This window comes from Epinephelus lanceolatus, chromosome 19, assembly GCF_041903045.1.
Source record: "Epinephelus lanceolatus isolate andai-2023 chromosome 19, ASM4190304v1, whole genome shotgun sequence".
Classification (NCBI taxonomy): domain Eukaryota; kingdom Metazoa; phylum Chordata; class Actinopteri; order Perciformes; family Serranidae; genus Epinephelus; species Epinephelus lanceolatus.
Window position 1 is genome coordinate 2,494,140 of NC_135752.1, and position 18,268 is coordinate 2,512,407.

General features: G+C 40.5%; 1 protein-coding gene across 4 annotated transcripts in view; it reads right to left on the reverse strand.

Moving 5' to 3' along the window:
- The window catches only part of prrc1 (proline-rich coiled-coil 1), a 57,475-nt gene that overhangs the window by 11,918 nt on the left and 27,289 nt on the right, over window positions 1-18,268 (reverse strand). For 2 of the 4 annotated variants that reach the window (XM_078162156.1, XM_033646775.2), the window contains exons 7-8: window positions 9,881-9,984; window positions 6,269-6,371 (exon numbers count right to left, since the gene is read on the reverse strand). The exons of 1 other annotated variant lie outside the window; for it this stretch is intronic. In XM_078162156.1, coding sequence (XP_078018282.1) covers window positions 6,269-6,371; window positions 9,881-9,984 — 207 coding nt within the window. Of the gene's footprint in view, window positions 1-3,436; window positions 3,511-6,268; window positions 6,372-9,880; window positions 9,985-18,268 lie in introns of all 4 variants that reach the window. One more of the 4 variants, XM_033646777.2, reaches the window with a different exon arrangement.

Genomic DNA, 18,268 nt, shown 5'->3' on the forward strand with positions numbered 1-18,268 from the left:
GGAAAGCTAGATGGCCTGACCATGGGATGGAATGACCTAGCTCATGACCTTCTCAGTTAGGCTCTGAGGTAAAGCTAGGGCCATAACATCACTTTGACGCTGATACAGAATGCAGTTTTTAATGACATAGCTGAAATCAGCTAAGCAGCCTGCTGTACCCTGACTCTCACCCTCAATCTCTGTAACCTTCTCAAACCATGATGTTAGTGATGGGTCAGCCCTCTGCAATGCTGCCATATCAGACGGAATGTCAAAGTCAAAAGGCTGGCTTGGTTGTGTGACTTCCTCATGCTGTGTCTTAGCTGTCACCAAAAACTTGGCTTCTCTGAGCCCTAGACTTAGGCTGCTTCACTGGTGTGGCTTCTAAATCTGTCTCGTAGAAGGGTAACTCCTTCGAAGGGTCCATCACTTGTGTTGAACCCAGACAACATCCTCGGAAACTTTTAGTTCCTACCACACATTCGTTCCTACTTTAAACAAGCAGCAAGCTGTCAAACTGATCTATGTTCAGCCTGAAGTAGAGCTGGAACCTCTCCCCATTCAGCCACAGCTCCCGCACCAGCCGATGATATTCCCCATGCTGTTCACAGCCCCGGAGGATATCATGAACCCAGACCCGACGGCGGCGCAGGTAGGCTACCACACGGCAGCACAAATTACAAGAGTGTCTTCTTCCATGTTGAATCGATACACAAGTGTGGACAAGCGCACGTACGTATACAATTTCTGTGTGTTCTGGAACGCTTGTTATTAGCGGGAATGCAGTTCATTTGCTATCCTTACCACCAGTTTAACTATTCACACTGTAGGCACTCGAAACCATTGACAGTGTTTCCCGTATGTTTACAGCTTTGGTGGGGGGGGGGGGGGGGGGATAACAAAAAATGTTGCTCATATTCAGTTCCGGTTCGGCCCACTTGACATGCTGCTGTGTTGTGCCATGGTGTATTCAAGTACTGGAATTTGTTATTTACGTGACAACGCCTAAACGCAACACAGGCTTTTTGTGTTTAATGTCAGACCTATTTAGACTTTTCATTCTGTTTTCATTGTCCAAACATGAAAGTTTCTGTACTCAGGCAAATGCACGAACTCACATTTCTGTGCTCCAGCCAGTAACCTGCTTTGAGGCTCCTTTAAATTGAGAAACATATCGAACATTCAGAATTTGAGGTCATGAGCAACTTGAGCTGCTTTCGCTGCCACAAAAATTTTACCAGTGGCGCTGCTAGAGCGAATTCAGCTATTTTGCAGCTCTGGCAGCTTTTGGTGTGCATGTACAGTAAGAACGCTCTTAAGCCTCCCGTGAAAGAAAAACGTGTTTCCCAGATTCACACTTAGCTTAAGAAGATCTTTCACTAAGAAGGAGTTGTAAGATCGAGCTGACCCACTCTTAACAGTCTTCTTAGCAACCAAACGCTCACAGATCTAGCCGCGTCAGGCAAATTAATATTACACTAAGCAAGGAGATATTAAAACAGTGCGCATCGTGTATATTTTGATCTATTTTATACTTCAGATTTATATTGTTTAGCATTAATTGGTGACAGAAAAGAACAATTTTCATTTTGCAGGGAAATGCGCGTCCTTACTGTTCATATTGAATCCATATGTTTTATGAAGACCCTATGTGCGCTCAAAGCTGTGGCACAAGTTAGGCACCGAAATCTGGTGGAAGAAAAATAATAATAAGAAAAATAAGTACGAGGAATAACATATGTGTTCTTGTAGGCTATGTGCTTAGCACATCAGGCACACAAATTAAATGAATCATCATGACCAGGGCTTGACACTAACTTTTTTCCCAAGGAGCACATGTGCTCCTAAGTTGAAAAAGTAAGGAGCGCACAAAGAACTTTAGGGGCACAATGTAAATTGATCAAATAATGTGTTTTCCGTAATAAACGTGATGCAAATAGACATTTACAAGCAAAATTATTTAATGAATTTGTATACAAAATGTACAGAAAGGCAAAATCATCAAGTTTTGAAAAAGTATTGCAATTTAATTTTGTCTTTAATATTATTATCTTATATATATTATCTTTGCAATATGATTATCTTATATAATGTTATTACTATCCTAAAACATTCTCCAGGTCCTCTGAAACTCTGCAGGACTTATTTCCACCCTGCCCAGCAACGGTACCGTGGAGAACGGTCCCTAACTGTGGGGAGAACGGAGCAGGCTTCCCCGGAGGTCCGCCACTTTTCCCGGTCCCTCGTCTCCGCCACACTTTGACTTATTTCCAGCCTGGCCGTGGAGAACGGTCTCTAACTGCATCAATAAGTGATTAACATAGGGGGGATCAAAATAAAATAAATAAATAAAATAAAAATCAACCAGCCACCTTCCTCCCCTGACAGTCCCTTCATAAGTAACGAACAGTCCCTTAAGTGCAGTGAGATTTGTGGACCGTTACCTGCCACAAACAGAGAAATGTGAACGGCTCGTTTCTCCTCTGACACGCTACATACCTGTGTGCCACCACGGCTCAGTTGTCCAGGTACTACTGGGCAGTCATGACACCAACGAAAGAGGAAATTACTGGACCTGGAGTCGGACTTATCTGTCGCCGGTAAGCCATTATGTTGCGCCGCAGAGCACTATGAGCCTCCGCCGTATTCCTGTCTGTGACCCCCGTTCAACCCACAACCACCAGAATTCGCCTTTCCTTTCTGCTGCTGATTGAAACGTGATAATAGGGGCGCCCCAGCGCCCACTTCACTAACTTGACGTAGAAATGAGCGGTAGTCTAGAAAACTGGCGAGTTTTTTTTTGTTTGTTTTATGCGGGTTTTTTGAAGGGCGCTCGTGCGGCCTCACATATACGAAACGTGGCACACATATCAGAAGACCCAAATTGTGTTGTCTATGTGATTTTTGTGCTTTGATGTGCCGAGATGGCTCAACAGCACCCCCTACAAATTCTCAATGAAGCAGCTCTCGAAGCTGGTTTCATCTGCATGTATGAAACTTGGTAGGCACTTGAAACACTCTAAAATGTACAAAAAAGCCTCTTAGAGCCATGCTCTAAACCCAACAGCACGTCGGCCATTTTCAATTTACTTGTGCCACTTTTGTGTGTTTTTGGCCATTTCCAGGGTTATTCTTTAACGAACTAGTCCTACAGATTCAATCTGACTGACTTCAAAGTTGGTCTGTCCCATTTGAAAGATCTTAAGGATGAAAAGTTATTACAGGCTTGGGTTTTTGTCAATCTGTGTGACTGTGGCAAGGCGTTAAACTTCCATGTGTCGCTATGATATAGGAAGAGGTTTGTAACTCCAGCATACATTGTCCAGTCTTCCCCAAACTTCACAAGATTGATGACAGTCCAGCTCTGAACACATCTATATGACAATATTCAGTATTACACATAGCGCCACCTACTGGCAAGAGGAAGTATGTCTTTTCAGACACTTATTTGATTTACCTGAAATTTACATGCTGTGTCTGTATTTGGTGTATACAAGCATGACGTAGCATTAGTGCCTTCTCCAGCTCCCCCTAGTGGAAAGAGGAAATGTTACAAATTGTGAAACAGGTCATTTCAGCACTATATGAAAGATATGCCAGCTTTCTTCTGCATGCGGTGCATGGGTGCCTGAATTTGAGGAAAATGAACTGCTGTGCAGCCGGCCAGCAACCCTCAGTTGCACAAAGGTGCAACGGCCCATTCATCGCTGCTTGCAGCTTTAATTATTATTCTTAATTTTTGGGGGGGTGTAACATACCCAAAAACTCGTACACCAACATGTACAAAAGTTGGTAGGCACATGTAACACCCCAAGCTGTACAAAAAAGTCTCTTGGAGCCATACCCTAAACCCAACAGGAATTTGGCCATTTTGAATTAAAGGTGTAAATTTTGTGCATTTCTGGCCATTTCCAGGGATCGTACTTAAACCTCCTGCCACATGGAAAGACCTTAAAGATGAAAAGTTGCATTTTCATCAAACAGTGTGACTGTGGCAAGGCTTCAAACATAGGCGTTTTACCATGAAACAGAAAATGGTTTGTAACTCGAGCATACATGGTCCTATCTGTCCCAAACTTCACATGATTGGTGACAGTCCTGCCCTGAACACATCTACATGGTTTGTAACTTGAGCATACATGGTCCAATCTGCCCCAAAATTCAAATGATTGATGACAGTCCTGCCCTGAACACATCTACATGCAAAAAATTAGTGCCCCCTATAACAGTGCCCCCTACTGGCAACAGGAAATGACATGTTTTATACTTTGATGTACATCTCCTACAACGTTCACCAGACCCACCTGAAAGTAGGGATGGGGCCGATCCGATCCACTATCGGTATCGGGTTCCGATACCAACGTAATTCACGGATCGGAAATTTCCAATCCACCTGCGGAAATTTCCGATCCACGAGCTCATAGCGCCACGGCCACACCTTTCTTTGTGGCAGGTAACGGTCCACAAATCTCACTGCACTTTAGGGACTGTTCGTTACTTATGAAGGGACTGTCAGGGGAGGTGGGTGGCTGGTTGATTTTTATTTCATTTATTTATTTTATTTTGATACCCCTATGTTATTCACTCATTGATGCCATTTTTGAAGTATGAATAAGTCAATAAGTAATTTATTCCATTGAAATATCATTGATGTATTATAGAAAAGTGATTTATCTTTTTATAAATGACAAAAGGCACATCTGCCTCATTTTCGCTGTCATAATACTACTCAGAACCATGATACTTTCACTGGTATCGTACCCTGGGTCCCAATTTTGGTACAGTGACAACACTACTACATATGACAGGTACTTTTCATTTCTTGATAGTGTATATTGCACTAGTAGTTTAACACTCTTGGAATTTAATAAATATTGACAATCAATTTGAAACCCTTACAGTTGCATATTTGTTTTCAGGATGGGATTTTTCCTGTGAACAGGATTTCCTGCTTTTCTGACCTTATACTTACCTCAAGTTGCATACATATGTACATATCATACTTGCCTGTAGAGAAGAGTTTATTACAGCTTCATATAAAATTAACAATAATGATAATAATAATATTAAAGCAAACAGAGCTCTGGTATCGGAATAGTATTGGTATCGGCAGATATCCAAATTCAGGTATCGGGATCAGATCGGAAGTGAAAAAAATGTGGATCGGTGCATCCCTATCTGAAAGTTGGCCAAAACAGCCATGAGACCTTGATGATGTTTTATTGTGAAAACTGAGACTTTTTTGAAGCTATGGTGGCGCGACGAATTTCGATGTTTTGACAAGACAACATAAAGTGCTGTAAATTGACACGACATGGTCAGATCTTTGCAAAATATCACACATATAATAACAGTCATGGCCCAAGGACATCTACCAAGGGATTAATCAGACCCACCTCCAATATGCTAATCGAAAGTCCTAAAACCTTGATGATACCTAGAAATTAAAATTTTGAGTTTTCATTTAACGCCATCACTGTGGTGCCGCAGTATTTGCCATGAAACAGGAAGTTGTTTTTGAGGGGCAAGGGATGCTTGAAAACTCACAAAACTTGGCACACTCATCAGAAGTCCTAAAATGTGTTATAACATTTATTAACTGATAATCTGATTTTTTTTCCTTTGATGTGCCAAAAGGACTTGGTAGCACCCCCTAGAAAAGTTGGTTGTAACTCCCGCATACATGGTCCAATCTGCCCCAAACTCCACATGCTTTATAAGGCATGCAAATTAGGTGTCATGGTGATTGCGCCACCTTCTGGCAACAGGAAGTACGTATTTTCAGACAATTAATTTTTTGTTTACATGAAATTTACAAGGTGGGGTCTACAACTGATCTACAACAACATGACTTATAATTAGTGTGTTCGCCAGCCCCCCATAGTTGAAACAGGAAGTTGTCCTAACTGTTAAATACGCCATTCCAGCGCCCACACTATGAAAGATATACCATCTCAATGCTGCATGCAGCGTCTGACTTTTACAGAAACGAATTGCCGCTTCAGCCGGTGTCCTGCCAGCACTTCATGGTTGCAAGAAGGTGCTTGGACCCATTCATTGCTGCTTGCAGCTTTAACTTTATTTGAAATTATTGTAGTTTTTGAGAAATAATTTTATGAGACAAAGGTAAAAAACACTCCTTTATTATCAGGGCTGGGCTATATAAGAAAAAAAGAGGTTAGAATGATGATCTGAGAAGCACTTTTGGAGAAGCATATTGGCACCTTCACTCTATTTTCATAACTTTGACTTTTGTCACACAATGGTATTATATAATATATATTTGTACCTGCTGGATGTGCTCTAGAGCCACAGGGGTTGCCTGAGTGAAGACCTCAATGCGGATGTTATGACCAGGGTCCTCCAGGATCAAACAGCCAATGTCAAACCACCTGGAGACAATAAAAGGATTCTGAAAATGTACAGGTCCTGGCATTCATGTGGATGCCACTTGATGCACCCCATCCACCGGGACACCGCTGCAGACCAAATACACCCCCTCATGGCATCCCACAAATGCCTGATCAGATTGGGATCTGGGAAATTAGGAGGCCAGGTCAACACCTTTAGCTCTCTGTCACATTTCTTGGTACCTGGTCTGCAACGGTGTTTGGGTGGTTTGAGCGCATCAGGTGGCATCCATCTTCATTCAATCAATCAATTTTATTTATAAAGCCCAATATCACAAATCACAATTTGCCTAAATCATGAATGCCAGAATCCAAGGTCTCCCAGCAGAACATTGCTTTGTAACGAGATGATCAATGTTATTCACTTCATCTGCCACACACACACACACACACACACACACACACACACAGTTTCAACTCTTAGTGTATATGTATGTGTATATAAAAAGTATCTATCCATCTATCTATCCATCTGTGTGTGTGTGCTGGTGTCAGAGGCACGATGTGATTTAGTCAAGTAGGACATGTTCCTGGATCAACCTCCCATACTGATCCTAGATAAACAATGGCATCAACCAATCACAGCCCTCTGACATCATCAGTGTGCTGCTCCTGTGCTTCTTTCAAAATTCCTTTGTGCTTCTTCAGGGCTAAGTTAAGTTTTAAAAATTGAAGTTAATACAACTGAACAAAACACTTAGTTAAACTTAGCTGAACATAATTAGGGCTGTGTGATATGACGATATATATCGTGTGACGAGAAAAATGTCTATTGTTTCATATTTTGCTCTATCGTTTATATCATTGTGATGCAAATTACACTTTTTACGGCAATATTTTTCCTCATTTGGAGTCTGTCCATCTTTTGCCGGTGGCGGCTCGACGCATGTTGACTAAGGATAGACCGATACATCGGCCGGCCGATATATCGGGCCGATATTTGAGTTTTTTACTTGTATCGGCATCGGCCGATACGCGGGTGGGTTCGCGGATTTATTTTTCCCTGGCATGATTTACAGACAGGCATCCACGGGCAGCTCTGTGTTGCCGGAAGACCCTGCAGCGCACATGCAGCGAATCCTACTGTGTACAGTAGTTGTTGTTTTATTTATGCTTCAGCTTAAATATTTATTTATTTTATAAAGACATTACTGGAAGATTTAAGAGCACTGAACTCTTTTTTTTTATTTGAATGTATAATAATAATAATAATAATATTCTACCTGTTCTACCTCAACTTTCCATCTTGTTTTAGTATTTTTTACTGTTCAATAAATGTTTCTTATTTTAAACTTGAGACCTGTAATATTTGTTATCATTGTGTCATTTTTTTGATGTAAATTGAGGGAGCAAAAGCAGTATTGGCCCCAAATATCGGCTCAAGAAAATCAGCAGTCCACAATCGGTCATCAGCTAAGGGTGATGGAAAAAAATCGGTATCGGCATCAGCCCTAAAAAATCCATATCGGTCTATCTCTAATGTCGACGTGCTGCACCGCGGCACTTTACGCTATTGTCCTATTTTTCCAGCGTCACCGCCCTTGAAAAAGTGCTATTTTGTATTTCCCAGTCTAGCGGACTGGAGTGTGCAATAGAAATCTGGTTGACGCACGACAGCGCGACGCTTTGTGTGTGTGTTGGGGGCGCCACTTGACTCGCGTCAATGACGCCGCCGTTATATGACGCCGCCGGTGTGTTTTGGCCTTCAGGATGTTATCACACGTCAGTTGAAAGTTTTGTGCTCCACTATCTCGCAGGTTTACTTATATCACAGAAGTGCCTGGATAGTGTGACGTGTGTGGTTGTGCTGCTGCCATGGTCCTGCCTGATGCCTCCTGCTGCTGTTATCATTAGTCATACTTCTACTGTTATTATACACAGATAATTACTGTCACATATGTATACTATCAGATATTAATATATACTTTCAACATATTGTACCACAATAGCCGTAATTATCATTATAACATTATTACTTCAATTAATGTTGTAAGCTACTGTTAGCGTCTGTCCTGCATCTTTCTCTGTCCCCGTCCCTCTTTCTGTCTTATTGTGTCATATGGATTACGACATCTATTACACGTCTGTCCGTCCTGGAAGAGGGATCCCTCCTCAGTTGCTCTTCCTGAGGTTTCTACCATTTTCTTTCCCCTGTTAAAGGTTTTTTTGGGGGGAGTTTTTCCTTATCCGCTGCGAGGGTCCTAAGGACAGAGGGATGTCGTATGCTGTAAAGCCCTGTGAGGCAAATTGTGATTTGTGATATTGGGCTTTATAAATAAAATTGATTGATTGATTGATTGATTGAAAGTTAATGTGTTTAACACACTTTCCCTCTGTTTTTATACCTTATGCAAAAGTTCTTTTTTTTGCAAGACTGTAATGCTAATGTTGATCCTGGACCACCACTGCCCTATTTCATGTTGGCCCAGGGCCATCATCACCATGTTGATCCTGGATAGATTTGTTTTGTTAATACAGGACCATCATTGCCATTGACTCTGAATCATTTGTTTATGTTGACAGAGGATGACAACATGGCAGTGATGGTCCTGGATCAATGTAAGCTCTCCTAGCCAAGATCAACATGACAATGATGGTCCAGGATCAACATATACAAATAATCCCAGGTTAACATAGTGATGATGGTCCTGGATCAATTTACACAGATTATCCAAGACCATCATCACTATGTTAACCTGGGATTATGGTCCTGGATCAATTTACACAGATTATCCAGGGTCAGCGTGGCAATGATGGTCAGGCTTACTTGTCAGTATGGCCAACCTAGAAAGAAAGGTTGCTCACCAATGTTCTAGCCTATTGGCAAGCTTACTCATAAGCATAGCCTACTTAATTAGACAGCAAACTTGCTAATATTCCAGCATATGGCATCCTTACTTGTTAGCATAGTCTTCCTAGTTAGCAAGCTAACTCGCTAACCCTGCAGCAGCTCACAAGGATTAAGTTAAATGTTACTGAGGATTTTTTTTTACTTGCACTAACTAAACTTAGCTTAGTTCTAAAGAAGCACAAAGGAATTTTGAAAAAAAAAAGCACAGGAGCAGCACACTGATGATGTCAGAGGGCTGTGATTGGTTGATCCCAATGTTGTTGCAAGAAAAAAGTAACAGGTTTTTAGAATATTACCAAAAAATTAGGAAACCCCCTGATGTGAATTTAACTGTTTGTGTTTTGCTTTTGTTTTTTCTAATGTCCTTTCTTACTTCATTTTAAGATTTCTAAATATCAATGTATTGCTGTTATAACTATTTAATTTTCATCTTTAATAGAATGTCACTCGTCTTTCATTGCAATTGATGTTTTCAGCTCTCATGTATTGTTGTGTTCTGGTTTTATACCTGGCACTTTTGTACATTGATTTGTTGAATAAAGTATCTAATTAAAAAAAAGTTGTTCCAATATGGGATGTTGATCCAGGAACATGTCCCCTTTGGCTGAATCATGTCGTGTGGTGTCAGAGGTCTTCTTACTTGTCAGGAAAGAGCTCAGCAATGAAGTTTTCCAAAGAGACCACTGGCTGCTTCTCATGAATCACATTAGCTCGACGAAGGCTGTCAATACGTTCCTGAGCCCCCTGCACACACATACAAACACCAACACTCAGCTTGTGCATGACTGAAATTAAAGACCCTTTAGCTGCTTGAAACTAAGCTCCAATCCTGCAGGGTTTGTTTAACACATGGTTTATCTTTTAGAATCCATTGGGCAGGGAAGGATGAAGGGTTAAGTGGACAAATGTAGTGCCTGACCTGTAAGCCAAATTTTCCACTGAACACTTTCGGAATAGTACCTTTACCTGTACCTTTTGACCAAACCAGACTTGGTGATTGTTGGAACAGTGGACTACCCCAACTAACAAGACTAGTCAAGACAGTTTTGTTGAGTTTTATTTTGTTTCTGTTAAGTTTAAATGAAGTGTGTTTTATGAACAGTGTAAATCTAACTGATGAAAACAATAATGACAATTCCTCATCAACAACCTTTTTTCCATGACGAAAATGAGACAATGAGCTAAAAATAGATCTTGATAACAAAAACTAAGACGAAATCTATATTTCATTTTTGTTGACGAGACCAAACATAACGAAAATGAAAGCTGAGAGCAGCCGTGATTGTAATTATCTTCAAATGATGCATGAGCTGAACTGCAGCGCAGCAAGCAGCCACTGGCTGGTGGTCTTCAAAGCTGACCCCTGCAAGACACCATTCAGTCCGGACTGGAGAAGGTTTATGGTTTGATGCTGTTTGACAAGCTGGTAGAAGGCTCAGTTATCTTTGAGTGTAGCTGTGCTGTGTAAGTAAACAGTCTGAACGTAGATCAGTTTTCTGACAGTGATCAAAGTTTAGTTCCAACCACCAACTCTGTGAGAGGACACAAGTTTAAACCTCCAGACTAACATGTTGCAGATTAAGTAAGAATTCAGGCTTTAATTAAGTTATTTTCTGCTTCTTAACAGTCAGATGGATAAGTCAGAGTTCACAATGAACCTGGGTGCAAATCCTAGTTGTCTCAGATTAGTTATTTGTGTTGTCTAGCCTTATAAACGAGAATGATCAGCTCAAAATTAAAATTGACGACCTCAAGAACAGATCCAGGAGGTGCAACATTCAGATAACGGGCATACCAGAAAAAACCGAGGGCACTCAGCCCACTTTGTTCATTGAATCCTGCTTACAAGAAATACTCGGTACTTCGCTTTGCCGTGGATTATAGCAACTTCACCGCTAAAAGACGACGGGAATATGCCCAGGCCATGGAAAGAGCCAGAAATCAAGGCTTCACCCCCATTTTGCTTTATCCGGCAAAACTCAAGCTATCTCGTGGCGCTGAGGCAAGATCTTTATTATTACTCTAGCATTGTGACATTACAATGTGTGGTCTTTCTTGGGCTCTGATGACTTAACTCTGCCTATTTGGTCCTTAAAGAAAGACTCCTAGATTTTGATGTTTTCAGATTATGTTGATGATTATGTAATAAAACAGGTGTTTATTTTAGGATCCAGGTGGTGAAGGGCTGTGCGCACACAATGTTCCAACAGGGGACAGCCCTCCATTCCGAAACCCCCCAACTCCGAAATTGATTTTCAAGTCCGGAGAATACATTTCTTTGCTCTGTGCTTTCAGAAAATAGTTCCACTGTGTTTGCAGGGCATATCAGGCTGTGTGATTATGCACAAAGATTGGTTTAACACATTGGAGGAATTTCATACAATTGCGGACATTTTTCAATTTATTTTCAATTTCAATTCAACATGGTCATTTGCTTAGAGAATTCAGCTGATGCATAATGAGTGTTATATGTCATTTAGATGAAGTATTTGCTTGTTTTGTGGTTAATTATGCACATGATCCGTTTGATCCCATCATGCGGTCCGTTCGTCCCTGCAGACAGGGTTATATTGTTCCTTAAATGGCTTGATTTAGTTATCAAAGTTTCATTTTCTTAACAAAACATTCTAGTTCTCTTATAACTGCATGTTATTATAAAATAACTTCAAATCAAATCCTTAATCATTGATAAGTGTGCGTGCTTCCCTCGCCCATCCCAACAAAAATTCCGCTCGCTCAGAATTTGATTCTTTTTATTGTAAGTTGTATACTTTGGAAATTCCCTTTGACAAAACAAAGTGTTGAATTTATTTACAGAATGTAACACTTCCTACCCTCTCTTTAGAGGAATCTAATGATTTGGGAGCTCCTATTACACTAACTGAATTTAAGGAAGCCATTATGGGGACGAAAAGGGGTAAATCACCAGGATGGGACGGGATCCCGTCGGAACGACAACTACGCATAAAAATGGCCACATTACAAAGGCATAAAGGGCGGTCTCTCTGTACCATATTTAAAATTTTATTTTTGGGCTTTTGTTTTGAGGCCTCTATCTACCTGGCTTAACCCAGAAGTTGAAGTGTCTTGGAAACCTATTGAAGAGAATTTAGCCTCTCCACGTAGATTAGAGGACTTGATTTATTCTAATATCCCTCTTAAACAATCTAAACTCCGCCTTGGTCCAATCATATCTTTTCTACTATCGACATGGCGCACTACAGAAAAGAAATGCAAAACTATTCTCAAATGGCATCTTAACAGCCCAGTATTTAATAATTGTTTTTTAGTTACTCGGGTGGTACCATTTTCATCATCTACTCGGACATGCAAAGGAGTATATAAACTGGCAGATATTTTTAATGAGAAAGGTCTTAGATCATTTAATGATATCCGTGCTAGCTATGACCTACCTGGATCGTAATTTTTTCTGTACCTCCAATTAAGATCATCACTAAAAGCATACGGTGTCCCATGGAATGAGCCACTGAAAACACATCAACTACATTCTATTTTGTTTGTACAAGGTCAAACAAGTGGTCTGGTTTCTAAACTGTATTCATTGTTTTCTGTATCTTCTTATAAACCTCTGTATATTGAACGAGTTTGAACCAAAGACCTGGAACAGGAACATCTGACTGATAATGAGCCACTGGACTGGGACATCTGGAAATGTATAACTGATACCTCCAAAAATCCTACTCATCAGCAGATTCATCTTAATTTTTTTCATCAAACATACAGTCAGGTCCATAATTATTTGGACAATGATACAGTTGTCATCATTTTGGCTCTGTACACCACCACAATGGGTTTTAAATGAAACAATGAATACCTGCTTAAAGTGCAGACTCTCAGCTTTCATTTAAGGCTTTTTTCAAAAATGTAGTATGAACCGTGTAGGAATTACAACCATTTCTTCACACAGTCCCCCAACTTTAAGGGCTCATAAGTATTTGGACAAACTAACATAATCATCAATTAAACAGTCAGTTTTAATACTTGGTTGCAAATCCTTTACAGTCAATGACTGCCTGAAGTGTTGGACACATAGGCATCATCAGATGCTGGGTTTCTTCCCTGGTGATGCTCTGCCAGCCCTTTACTGCAGCCGTCTGCACTTCCTGCTTGTGTTTTGGGTGTTTTGCCCTCAGTTTTGGCTTCAGCAAGAGAAACGCATGCTCAGTTGGATTCAGGTCAGATGATATGACTTGGCCATTGCAGAACATTCCACTTCTTTGCCTTAAAAATGTCTTTGGTTGCTTTTGCAATATGCTTCAGGTCATTGTCCAACTGCACTGTGAAGCATCGTCTAATGAGTTTTGAAGCATTTAGTTGAATCTGAGCAGGTAATGGTGCCCCAAACACTTCAGCTTTCATCCTGCTGCTCTTGTAAGCAAGACAAGACTTCACTAGAATAAATACAGAGGGTTTATCACAAGATGTAAACCATTGGTTAGCCTTGAAAATGGAAGGCCAGATTAGAGTTTGTCAAAAACCATCTAAAAAGCCTGTACAGTTGTGGAACAGCATACTATGGACAGATAAAACAAAGATCAACTACCAGAATGATGGGAAGACAAGAGAAGGAAGAAAGGAAGGAACTGCTCATGATCCAAAGCACACCACCTCATCAGTGAAGCATGGTGGAGGTACTGTTATGTCATGGCCATGTATGGCTGCCAGTGGAACTGGTTCTCTTGTATTTATTGATGATGTGACTACTTACAAGAGCAGCAGGATGAAAGCTGAAGTGTTTGGGGCTACATTATCTGCTCAGATTCAACCAAATGCTTCAAAACTCATTGGACGATGCTTCACAGTGCAGTTGGACAATGACCTGAAGCATACTGCAAAAGCAACCAAAGACATTTTTAAGGCAAAGAAGTGGAATGTTCTGCAATGGCCAAGTCATATCATCTGACCTGAATCCAATTGAGCATGCGTTTCTCTTGCTGAAGCCAAAACTGAGGGCAAAACACCCAAAACACAAGCAGGAAGTGCAGACAGCTACAGTAAAGGGCTGGCAGAGCATCACCAGGGAAGAAACCCAGCATCTGATGATGCCTATGTGTCCAACACTTCAGGCAGTCATTGACTGTAAAGGATTTGCAACCAAGTATTAAAACTGACTGTTTAATTGATGATTATGTTAGTTTGTCCAAATACTTATGAGCCCTTAAAGTTGGGGGACTGTGTGAAGAAATGGTTGTAATTCCTTCACGGTTCATACATTTTTGAAAAAAGCCTTAAATGAAAGCTGAGAGTCTGCACTTTAAGCAGGTATTCATTGTTTCATTTAAAACCCATTGTGGTGGTGTACAGAGCCAAAATGATGACAACTGTATCATTGTCCAAATAATTATGGACCTGACTGTATCTCACTCCCAAGATCGCTTTCTGATAAAACTTAATCCACTACCAACATGCACTCTTTGTACAGACGGACTTGATGGCTCTTTTATGCACGTTTTGGTTCTGTAAGGATGTATCTATCTTTTGGAGATCAGTTTGTTCTGTTTTAAGAAAAATAGTGGAATGTGAGGTACCATGCACCCCTACTGTTACGCTCCTTAACGACTTATCCTCACTAAATATTTAACAACATCAAAAAAGAATTTTACTGGCTGGTTTAACAGCTGCAAAAAAATCCTGGCTTTAAGTTGGAAGCCTCCACACTCTCTCATAAAATCCCATTGGTTAAAAATATATGTTGATGTCATCATTATGGAACTTTCAGTGGCTAGGATGCATGGTGCTAAAGAGAGTACTATATTATTGTGGACAAGAGCCTTAAAGGATAACTTCGGTATTTTTCAACCTGGGCTCTATTTCCCCATGTGTATGTGTGCATATGATTCATGGGTACCACTCATTCTAAAATTGGTTCAGTATTGAGGGAGGCGGATGCAGCCCGGAGCCGCAAAACGAGCTAAAACGGTAACGGGGCAAATGCGTCCCGTATAAGTTTGCGCATTAAAAGTGCTTTTTTTCGCCACTGACCGGTTCAGATCGCCAGTGCTATCTCTGTAGATAGCATATGTGGCCCGCCACGAGAAACCCAGCAACAAGTTTTTTTAAAAAATTTGTGATTTTTGTTTTTTTGCAGACTGTGTAAGTTGAAATCATGGAGAAGCCACTCCATGTTTCAAATAACAGTATTGGTGGCCTTAAAACCATAAACTTTGTATTTGAATTTGGGTTGTTTTAGAGGAAATGCTTTGATCCTAGTTGGGGGTACGGCGATAACAACAGTAAATTTGCATACTGGCTTTCTTTGGCTATTCATGTGCTTTTGTTCTTTTTTCGGCCAACCAGCTGAACCACATGGCTACTTATGCAGCCAGCCCCTCCTGCATAAGGAACTGCTACTTCTGAAAGCTGCATGTGTTTTCATCATTGAATGAAGATGGACCAGGAAAAACCCACTGCAGAAGAGCTAAATCGTGGCTGTTACAACGCAAACAGCTCTGCTAGCATTCCGCTGAGCCAGAGTCGAACCAGTCTTCTGCTCCGCGAGGATTTAAACACTTCGTCAGTATTTCTGGACCTTTTATAACGTCTCTGCTCTCCATCATTCTGCTGAGAACCATGGTAACGATACGTGTTTGTGCGTTTCGGTGAACGTTAACTCGTTTGTTGACGATTAGCAAGCTAGCTTAACTGTTAGATTCTGAGGGAAATATCTGCTCGGTGTTCATTAATTAATTAATCTACTACTTTTAAGATTTTATTTGCCATAAAGTCTGTACGTTGGCCGGATGGTGGATGGCTGATCTTGTGTCTTTGACCGGCGGATTTTAAGCTTTTTGGGACACCTGTGTGACTGGTGCCGACACAGCCACACCAAACTACTTTAGCGTTTCGCTAACTTTTAGCAATATACTAGTTTTTTCTCCATTCTACAACCAGATCGACCACAACAATACTGCCCGCCTGAGAGGGAAAGACCCTGTGAACACTTTGGCCACCCCAGAACCCATTTTTACACCTTCTGTGCTGTTTTGTGGAGACCGGACTGACTGCAGCTGTGGACAGCGGACACCCATTCATCTCAACGGGCCCAGTGCTTGGGCCCGCGCTGCTAAGTCCCACTTTCTACTGGATCCAAACCAACCTGACCCAAGACCTACATTTAAAATTCTAACTGTTTAATGTGTGTACTTTGACCGGATGGCCCATTGTGTATACTTGTTCGGCGGATTTGTATTTGTATAACTGTTAACCAAATGATGTCTTATGGAGTAACCTCTGTGTCCATCTTTCATTTGATCAATATGGTTTGATCACTCATGTCAAGTGCTATATGTGCGCCTCAGATATCATACCAAGTTGACTGTGGGACACATGACAGTTCTCAATTCTCACGAAAAAGTGATCAGAGGGCTGGACTACCCTGGTTTTGACTTTATTTCAACATGGTGCTAATGATTATTTAACTATTATTGAATAGATGGATATAGAATCGAATAGAAAGATTTAAAGGGATGCTTCGTTACACATTGAGCACTGGGGGACATTTTACTTAAAGCCTCAGTGTGTAAAAATGGTGAGTAACAGTGACATCAGCGGTCAAATTCTTGATTGCAGCGCTCACTTGCGCTCACTCACTCACCCCTCCCGTCGGGTAAGTGACGGTGGCCTCGTAGGACAAAAAGCCTTGAACAGACAGCAGAGTTTTTCAAGTTTTTCAGGAGTATCTTGCGACGAGGTGAATATTTATTTAGGAATCTAAACCATGTTACGATATGTTATAGCTTACCAGTGAGATATAGCAGAAAGCAGGCAACCTCTGCATCCCTTGTGAAATCCTTCTCCTTCAGGAGTTCTTTCCACCTGGAATAAGCAACGCCGATATTCACTTGCGTTTTGTCCCATCCTCGCTCATCTGATCTTTTTCTTTTATTTGGTGTTTCCCTCTTACGGGGCAAAACATATGTGTGGTCCTCCATTTAAAGTGCGACAGAATCGTAAAAGCACAAAGCAGGTTCACGCAGAAGCGCCCTGGATTGATCTTCACCTTAACCGTCTCCAGTGACGGCAAGTTCTAAATATATAAATATAAAATTAAAAATAGAAATAAAAAAATTAAAAATAAATATATATATATATATATATATATATATATATATAAAAAATCACAATAAATATAAACATATACATATACATATATATATATACACATATATATATATATATATATATATATATATAAACATATATTTATGAAAGCAATAGTTGATATTTGCTAATAAACAACCACGTAAATTACACATTGTAACTTTAAGTTTATTTAACCTTTTTTTTTTTTTTTTTTTACCCTACTCAATTACCTACATTTTATTTACTAACTTAACCTTTTATTTACTTATGTTTCCCTTATTGCCTTCTTTAATGTTCTGCGACCCACTCCATAACTTTACTGTTCTGGGCTCTTATTTATAGGAAAGTATCAGTCTTGTCTGATGTCTTGGTTTACACAGGCCCAATTCTAGTTTGAAGTTTTAAAGGGCCACTCCTTGTTTATTACCCTAGTTCAAAGAGGATTAAATGTGATGTCGTTGCTGTTGCTGTTAGTATATAGACTTATTGACAACTATTAAAGACATTAAGACAGTTCTCACAGTATTGTTACCTAGATATTCTAGAAGCAGTAGTGAACCCAGTTAAAGGGATAGTTCGGGTTTTTGGACATGAAGCTGTGTGAAATGCTGACCATCTGCAGCTCTGATGTGACAGTGTCACTACTGTCAACGAGCCTCCTGCTCTGAGAAATGGGCTGTAGCTTACCGGAGAAAAATTAGTTCTGAAGATATAAGGGGGACACGTAACCAAAAGGTTTTAAGCTACAAAAAAGTATGCATGTGTTTTGTTAGACTATTTCAATAATTTTAAAACATCCCCGCATTACGTCAGACCTTGCTATCAATTGGGACTATTTTCTGACCAGTATCACTCCGCCGTGCAGGCCTGCAAGACAGCACGCCAACAGAAATCAATTAGACAGTTCATCACCACGCCGTGCAGG